The sequence below is a fragment of the Myzus persicae genome, unplaced genomic scaffold, assembly GCF_001856785.1.
Source record: "Myzus persicae strain clone G006 unplaced genomic scaffold, MPER_G0061.0, whole genome shotgun sequence".
Taxonomy (NCBI): Eukaryota; Metazoa; Arthropoda; class Insecta; order Hemiptera; family Aphididae; genus Myzus; species Myzus persicae.
Window position 1 is genome coordinate 146,456 of NW_019104167.1, and position 9,835 is coordinate 156,290.

Here is a 9,835-nt window from a genome sequence, read left to right on the forward strand (position 1 = left end):
ATATTTGGAGTAAACAGTGCATACTCGATGATTTATCTACGTAATGTGAAGTTTTGAAGCCCTCTCCCATTATTCAGAATTGCATATAATACGGCAGTAAAGTTATATGAATATCAATAAATACACCAATTTTATAAATCAGATAAATGCAAGCTTGGTGAGAATGGTTAGATTATAGGAACTAGTTTTTGAATTTTTTTTATATTTTATTAATAATTTTTACCCAGAATGTATATCTAATAACAGTGACGTATTATCTACTTTTTCCCCCGTCATTGAGGGGGGGGGGGGGTCCAACAATTTGTTCAATTTTAACATTTTATAAGTATTGATATTAAAAAATGTAACTTATTTATTGTTATTCTTAACATATTTGTATAAACATCTATATTGTATTAAAAATAAAATATCTTTAGTTATCATTCTTTTGGGGTTATAGTTGGTCCAAGTTGCGTCCAGTACGGCAGTACCTCTGTAAATAAACCACAGCCTGGTACTGTACAATACACACAGTGATCATTCAACTTTCGTCATAACCAAATTAATCAAATCTTCTTATAATATGTATTCTGAAATAACAGTAAGCAGATCTATCAAGTTAAAACATCCTATACAACCAAAAATAAATAAATGTATAATAAATACAAGTATACAACAAGAATTTATTTTGAATATGCCAATGTAAATTCATAAAGATATTAACCAGAAACAATAATTACACTATTAACTGTAATTTGTTAAAAAAATAACAATAAAAATATTATTTTAGAGTTCCAAATATATTTTGTTTTGTCAAGAACATTTATAAGTCTTGAGTAAATCATGCCGCCAAGGCGCCAAGACATTTTGTACAGTTCAAAACAGAACATAATGATAAGTATCAATAACAATATAACACATTTCTTAAACTACATTAATTATTATAGTATTTATATTTTAGACACAGTACGAATACAGAACACAAGTTATTGCTATGTACAATAATATTAATGAGATTGACTAAGTTGTTAAAAAAATATTATTGTACATTTTTTTAAAAATTGACTTTGTTTGTCATAGTTTGGAAGCGTATGTATATTAATTTACCAAAAACAAAATACATTGGTAGGTAAATACTATAACATATTTATGATAATGAACCTTTCAGTCTCAAAAAAAAAAAAAATAATAATAATAATAAATAATAATAATAATAATAATAATAATAATAATAAATTAATGATTGTACAGTCTTGTATTAAAATCACTTAACAATGAAATGTAGGTTATTTGGTTAAAGCTTACCAAATACTTCACTTTTAACAAATTTTGTATAATAGAAAATACCTATTTCCTAAAAAATCAGATGGCTATAATTCAAAATGTTGAATAGAAATATATTTTGTTTTTACATTAACTAATTAAAATAATTAGTGAAAACTGAAGTTTCATTATTTAAATAAACATTAATTATACACAGTATAAATGTGAAATTTAATGCATTAAATAAATAACAAGTAAAAAAATATGTCTATTTCATATGCTTAAAAATTTTTAAGTAATAAGGCCAATACAATAATAATAATTATATATATATATATATATTATAATTATTATACAATAAATATTACATTCCAATACGACCATTATTATTGGGGCAACAATTATGAAAAAAATATAGAATAATTTGTTAAATTGTATGCTTAAAGTTATAATCATTAATTTAGTTTTAATCTGAGCAATTTATAACATATTGAAAAATGAATATGAATTATTAAAATGAGAAAAAATAACATAATATGTGTGTAGCAACAGAAACTCATGAGAACTGGACCCAATTGCGAGAAAAAATTCTCAATTATTTTTTATACCAAAGTGAGGGTCAAATGTTGGGGTAAAATTGCCGGTGAGAAGGACAGAATTACTCTGTTACCCGTCAAAAGTCAAAATCGTATCAGAAATAATCTGCCCTCCAAACAGACAAATACGTGAATGTTGACCCTTCACTTATTATTAAGTATCAACGTCAATTTCTTTTTTTTTTTATCAATAATTAACAACAATATGTAGTAAAATAATTAAATTGGCCTAAAAGATTAATTTGAAAAGGTGAACTTAAAAAATATATTTTACGTTTGACATTATAAAAGATAATTCGAATAAAATGTTCATTAGATGAATAATTTTTTAAAAAATGTCATCTTTTAAAGCTAAATAATGTTAATATAATTTATTGGCAGTGCAAAATTTAAAATTTTTATATTTAAGTTTAATATATTAGTACTAAAAATTTTTAACATAAATTTAACTTTATTCATGTGTATAGCTCAATAAGCAAGCCATGGATGATTAATGAGAGATTCTTTACTACGATCACCATAATCATAGGTTAATTCTTCATCTCGTTTAATATCAGATTTTGCGATCAAAACAATCCTGGGTCGTCCAGCTACTTCTACAACTTTAGGTACAAGATTACCAAATCTTGAATGATTCACAAGTCTGCCAAGTCTTGAACTTTCAGGTGTTGCATCAATACTAAAACATTTAATAGGTTATATATGCCAGGTTATATTTGATTTATATTTTAAAGTTGTTATCATATGTTACCATTTATACTTATTAATGTTGATTTGTATACCATCCATACAAAATCAATAAAAAGTATTATACAATATAATATAAACAAATTAGATTTATTCTAAATTACCAGTAATGTGTTGAACCATATTTGAAATAATACATGTAACAACCGGTGGTGGTATCTTGAGAATAAATGGCTTCTCTTTTACGAGCTTCTTGAACATAAATTAATTCTCCAGAATATTCAACAACATACTCGCCACGAGCAAAATCTTTACCTGCTATTATGCCACGACCTTTATTAGGGAATACAGTTACCTGTTAAAACAAAACAAAATATTAATTTACAAATATAGTATGATATGTATTTTGTTTTTACTTTTAATCCATCTTCATTTTGTGAGGCAATCGCTTCTTCTAAGGCTAATTGTTTTTCTTCATTGACAATATTTTTTGTTTTACGAGCGCTTCTTCGAATAGGAAAAAATGCGGTGACTTTTTGTTGCTTATTATTAGATGTATCGTTTATATGTTTTACATTTAAACTACAAAAATACATAAACATTACATTCATATTGATTTATTATCTGTGTACTGCCCTCCTAAATAGACTTGTTATAATCAACACATTAAAAAAAAAAAAGAAATACTAAATTTATAACACAACAAAATATACATTAATTAACTATTGTTAATCTTTTTTTTGATTTTGTGAACAAAAATATATTATAGTTACAAAAGTTACCTATGATTTAACAAGAAACTGAAAAGATACGATACTGTATTTAAGTTAATTGTAGTAATTGCTAATCGTATATACAGAATGAGAATAATAATCAATAAAACAATAAATTCATTCTTATATTTAATGTTTATTAACATTAATATATATATAACAAAATTATGAAAAAAAACTGTGAGAGGGCAGTCTACATTCATTTAATGAATTAAAATGAATATTGAATTATTAAAATACCTTATTTTATGACTACTATTTAATTTTGACGATAAAGGGGACTGATTTAAATCTGCTTCTGAAATAAAATATTTATTTATAAAACAATAATATAATACAGAAAGACACAATATTTTTACTTGAATTAAATGTGGTATCAGAAATAAGTGGCATATCTTTGATGACTTTTTCATTATCATTAGAAGGAGTCTTCTAAAAAAAAAAAAAAAAATTGAATGTATCTGTAAAATAAAATATAGATAACACCTTATACTCAATATAGTTCATTAAATATTATTTAGACACTAAACGTTATACAGTTAAATACAAATGAGGGAAAAAATGTAATTTAAGATACTTAACATTTTATGTAAAAATAGGTTGAAAAGCTAATTTAGTTAAGATAATATCATAAAGAAAAATCATTTCTAACTAAAAGTACTTAGTTAGATTATTTCATATTACGCTTATTTATAAATCATTATGAATCGGATTATCAACATTTTTAAAAGTAACCTTTCAAAAATGAGTTCATCTATGCACTATTATTAACATAATGCAATTATAATAAAACTATACATGATGGAATAAACAATCAATTTTAACCAAAAAGCAACATGATCAGCAAAAATTTAATCCTATTAAAAAATAAACTTACACTTTTATAAAAACGCTTAACAGATATCGAGAGAGCATTAATTGTAGATTGCGTTACTTGGTATTCTTCAACAAGATATTCATTTGTCTGAGTTTCATTTGTTACTATTTCAATCCCAAAAAAACAAATAAATGTATTTAAAACTCAATTTTAAATTATAAAATTAGAAGACCTACTTTGTGATTGTAAACAATTCAAATGCACTTCATCATTTTCAAAGTCACCCTCTTTACTAAAAACGTTTGTAGATTCATTTTTATTAGATGTCTGTTTCTTTTTACACTGTTCTGTTAAAAAAATATTTATATATTATACATATGAATATAATAGATGTATTAATTAGTATCCAGAGATGATAGTGGTGTTAGGTTGGTAAAGACTTTTTACTAACTTTAAATTATATGCATTGTTATCATAAGATCTGTGGAATTTAGAACATTTTTTTTTGAATTATTAACTATATAGATTAATTGGAAAGGTTTTAAACACCAGATTTTTTTTGATTTTTATTTTACTTTATGAATGAAATTTAAAATTTCAAACATGTATTGAACACAGGACAATAACATTATCAAACAACACTATGTTTAAAATTATAAACATTTTAAGTGTTTCAAAACTACATTTTTGAATTCTGTTAACAAGTAGATAAGTAGTTATAAGTATTAAAATTAAAAAGTAAAGATGAGCACTCTGCTCCTCCGGTGGGCCTACATTTTTCAGAGTACCCCTGTCACCGCATAAATATTTTTTTAAATAATTAATGTACTTTGATAAAAGAATCACCCAGCAAATATAGATCTTTTAAAATTTATCCTAGGAAATATGGTTCAATACACATAATGTTATTTATTCATTTAAAATTCAATGTAATAATTTTACCTTTATTCAGTTGTGGGTTCAAATCATAAGGTTTATGATAGTTTAAATGTTTAAACTTCTTTTTAGTTCTGCTGTATTTTTTTTCACATTCCACAATACTTTTATGCTTCACATCTTTATTATCTATTATTTTAATATTTTTTTTAAAAAAAAAGGTTAAATAAAAAATATCAATAATGAAATTAAATAATTGTATCAAAACCTTTATTTTTATTTGTATTAATTGTCATCATTTCCTTAATATGGACTGTGTTAGTTTTGTTGTATAAATGTAAATTGTCTTCATATTGTTTGAATTTATTCTGGATAAGTATAACATGAAAGCAGTTATTATTATTATTATTATCATCAAGAAATTATAAGTTTAATTGTAGCATGCACAATATTTTTACGTGTGAATGTACTTACATTATTGTAGAACTTTTTAACACTTATTGAGAGTTTTGTAGGACTTAATGGTTTGATTTCATATAATATTAGGTTATTTTCAACATTTTCCACGGATTTTTTCCTTTTATTATCTTAAAAATAAAAATTTTACTTGAAAATTATTTGTTGAACTTGTATTGTTATGAGTACATCAAGTTGTTTTTGTTTATCATACACAACAAATTCACATTTCATATCACAATAAAAAAAAATGGAGGGGGATTATACCACTATTAATAAACTTGAATGAAATATAGGGATGAAAAACACAAATATGATATTGACAATGTGAAGATATTTTTTAATTTCAATTTTTGTACAATTTAATTGTTTTGCGATTAATTGATATTTAATAATGGACTAATTATATTTAAAATTAATATGGAACATGTTGTTTTGATTACATTATATAACTAATTTCTAGTTATGTATAATAGACAAAGACAAAGTACCATATTCTATTATGGCTATTGGAAATATACTTCATAAATTTATATTAATGAATATATTTTGTATACATTGTTTTAAGTTTAATTAATTTAAAAACTATAGAATAAGATGTTATCTTGTACAATGATACTTGAGAAACAAATATTTTTGTAGAAAAACATAAATACATAGAGTATACAATATAATAAAGTACTCTAAAAGTCTCAAAAACCAGCAAATAATATTTTTAAATTACAACAATATAACAAATATTGTTATTCTTGGTTTAAATATGTAATTTTGTCTAAATTTATAGTTAAATGTATGTAAACAATAACTGTGCTTTTATATTTTATGGCCATATAGTTATGAGAAACATTGTTTTAAAATTTTAGTTCTTAACTATAAAAATAGAACAATTTATAATTTTTTAACTAAAAAATAATTTGAAAATGTTCAAGATTTTGATCTTTGTCTAAGATCTTAAATTTATAAAATACTTGTGAGGAACCTTTTATAAAATTTTTAATCCTTTGGAACCTGACGATTAACATTTTATTAAAAATTAATTTAATACCTAGAAAATTTTAACATGCATAAATAATGGTATAATAAACATTTGATAAAATTTTTTTGAATTTTTTATAAAGTACCTACCAACAGTTAAATTTTTTTTAAATAACAGCCAAATAAGAAAATTCTTGTATGAAAATTTGTTGATTTAAGAAAAATCTTGTATAAAAGTTTTAAAACTTAGATAAACATAGATAATCTGTAATGAATTTCGAACTCAAAATAATTTGGCAATTTTTGTGATTTTTTATGAATTTTAGACACTCAATTTTTGGTGAGTAAAAATTGCTAATATAGTGAAAATCAGTGAAAATTGTATGTATGTAATTTACTTAATGTATGTTATTTTTTGAAATTACACCAAAAATTGAAAAATCGATTTTTTCAAAAACTCAAATTGTCCTAAATTTTTTATTCTGTTTTTCCTGGCGCTTATAAAAACTTTTGAGGATTTTTTACATTTACCCCGTCTCAAGTCCCAATTACTTTCCTCTTCTTCACAAAAAAAATGCTGTTGAAGAAAATCAATACATTGAATGGGGCGTTCAAAATCTAAAAAATAGTATGTGCTGTTATCGGAGATTTTTGATTTTGGCCCCACACTCATTTTATATTTCTGACCTTGAATGATGGTGATGGAAATTTGAATATTTGTTAAAAAATGTATCAATCAATGTTCTGGTGTTTTATCAAAAAATCTTAATTAAAATGAGAGCTTTGTCTACAAAAATATTTTGAGTTACATCAACATTGAAACACTTTGATTTAGTTTAAATCCAATAGCCTTAATTTTGATATAATATACACATAAATTTAAAATTCAATGCATACTTTTACTATTTAAAATATTTGGAGTAGAATTAATAGCATTTTGAATATCTTTGTCCCTTATATTTTTCCTAAGTTTAACGCAATGATTTTTTTTCTTGTTGATTTTCTAGAAGAATCAAAAATAGTTTGTGTAAAAAACAATAGTTATAGAATATTTATTCAAGCTCATGCAATCTAAGCTACATAAACTATTATAACTTGTAAACTTTTAATAAAAACAATTATGTATTTAAATACATATTACATATAGTTATACTTATACCATACACTTAATATCAGCATTTATTTAATATACAAGCATTTAAAAATATTATCTTGAACAAAATTTATTAAATAAATGATCCCATCGTTAATTAATTGATAATCGTTTTAATTTGGTCAAGTATTATTGTATAAATAAGGTTTATTTGAGTCATGAAGTGGAAGGTTTTGATAAAATGTTAATACAATCTATAAAAATAAATGAAAGGAGCTAAAGAATAAATCATTTTATTAATTAAATATTAAGGCATCTCATATAAATACTTAAGATCTATGCATTGATAGGGAGGTATACATATTAGTAATCTAAGACCAGGCATCTTTAAATTTTTGACTTTGAAATACATATAAAATAAACTTGTTTTGAGTGAATCAAACTAAGTTTTTTTCTTACATTCAATAAATTGTGGGTAAATCATTTGTACACAAATAATATTTTAATGGGATTAGAAACTCAGATAAATGAATAAATTATATCACAATGAATACCATCAAACAGTACCTAAATTAAGTTTTTTGTTCTTGATTAATATTGTATATTTTTATTCTATGTTAACATCTACTACATAATATGCTCTAAGTATAAATACTGATAAAATATTAATTATTACTTTTAAATTTACACAAAAAACATTTATTAGTAAATGTAGGTATCTAAACATTTTAGAAATTACAAATATAATTAATTTTTCCTTAAATTATTTTAATAAATTAAGTTTAATTACACCCATTGGATTTAAATAAATATTAAGTAAAAATATTCTTAGTTTTTAATTCTAAAAATACATTTGTTTGTAGACTGGGTCAAAGGCCCTCAATTTGAGTCAACGACCCCTGTATTAGATTATTAGAGCAAAGAACAAATAATATTTACTCTTAAAGCATACAAAAATGTTAACAAGGCAATATTATCATGATTTTTACCTAAAAATATATAAGACAATTAAGTATATTGTCAAGTATCTATTATCATTAAATAATAAGTGACAAACCAGTGCCTAATTACATTAATTTTTTATCTGGTATTTGAAATCAGATTAATTTAATCTTTATACAGATTAAAATGTAAGATGTTAAGTAGTTAAAAGAAAATAAATTAAGTAGCTTTAATATTAAGACAATATTCATAAAACCGTTAAAATATCACAACAAATTGTGCACTAATGAAAATGTTATACAATATAACCAAGTGTGGATATACCTATTATTGAATAATATTGCAGGTTGAATAATATGTCTAGACTAAATAGCTAAGCCAAAATTAAAAAGCAAATTAATGAATGTACCTAAATCACAAAAGTAAACTATAAATACAAAATAAATAAAAAATCTAAAAAAATAACGAATAAAATAGTTTTTTTAACAAGAACCACAATACCACACCCTTAAAGTATATTTTTAACTTTGAAATGGCAAGGCAAGAAAAATGCAATACTAACTTTTTCGGTACAATATTTTTTAATTGATCCTTGAGGGCGTTTATTTGTTGCACTGCTATTTTGAGGGACTGATCGATTACTTTTTTCTAAAATGATACAATTTTTGATTGAACCATTAAAATTATTACTTTAGAATATAATTATGTGAAAACACGTTTAGTACGTTGTAATTACTTACTTTTAACCATTTTAAGGGTGTTTATTATTTTGTATTAAACACAGTAATTCTTTTAATTTTAAATCTCAGTATCACAGAACTGTCATTAATCTGCCAAATTCAGCAACCACTTTTATGCTCACTGCTCGTGGATTGAAAGTCACTACTTAATAGCATTTACATTTTGAAGGGAAAAAATTGTTAGTAACTTTTCCGTACATTTTTTTTTTTTATTTTAAAAATCATCCGGACTCCGGAGAAATGGTAATATACAAATTATCTAATGCAAATCAAACGCCATAATGCGACGTCCCATTGGTCGATACCATGTTATCATTTTTTCAGTTAATTTTGTTGCATTGCCAACATTAGAATCGCAAACTCCATTCAAGGCTATGGTTTACGGCGCGAGAAGCGGAAAACACAAAAAATATATTTCAAAATGTTTTTCATTGAATTTTTTTATAAATAATCCATAGAGTCAGACATTTTTATTCCGTTAACAATTTTAAGTCTAAAGTTTTATCGGCTACCCGTTACAATTTATACGATCAATGATCAAGTAAATTTTTCTCGTAATACCGGGCAAACCGAATCGGAGATTGGTTTTGATCACCGAGTCGTAGGATATTTTTCTTGAACATTTAGCCTCAGCAATC

The 9,835-nt window shown here is 23.7% G+C and overlaps 1 protein-coding gene across 1 annotated transcript; it reads right to left on the reverse strand.

Annotated features, from left to right (window-relative positions):
- Positions 1–1,785: 1,785 nt before the first annotated feature.
- LOC111039564 (N-lysine methyltransferase KMT5A-A) lies at positions 1,786–9,468 on the reverse strand. Its single transcript, XM_022323122.1, has 13 exons — positions 9,198–9,468; positions 9,020–9,105; positions 7,320–7,425; positions 5,466–5,578; positions 5,260–5,359; positions 5,058–5,180; positions 4,352–4,462; positions 4,176–4,279; positions 3,658–3,730; positions 3,539–3,596; positions 2,942–3,107; positions 2,690–2,880; positions 1,786–2,517 (listed from the first exon to the last, which is right to left on the reverse strand). Exons 1-13 carry the CDS (start codon positions 9,205–9,207, stop codon positions 2,307–2,309), a joined length of 1,452 nt encoding a protein of 483 aa, XP_022178814.1. The 5' UTR covers positions 9,208–9,468; the 3' UTR covers positions 1,786–2,306.
- Between the last annotated feature and the right edge of the window lie 367 nt (positions 9,469–9,835).

Coding starts and splice junctions, on each gene's coding strand:
- LOC111039564 (XM_022323122.1), bottom strand. Junction 3,731..4,175: donor TTAAGCGTTTTTATAAAAGT/GTAAGTTTATTT, acceptor TTTTTTTTTTAG/AAGACTCCTTCTAATGATAA. Junction 3,108..3,538: donor AATAGTAGTCATAAAATAAG/GTATTTTAATAA, acceptor GTATTTTTGTAG/TTTAAATGTAAAACATATAA.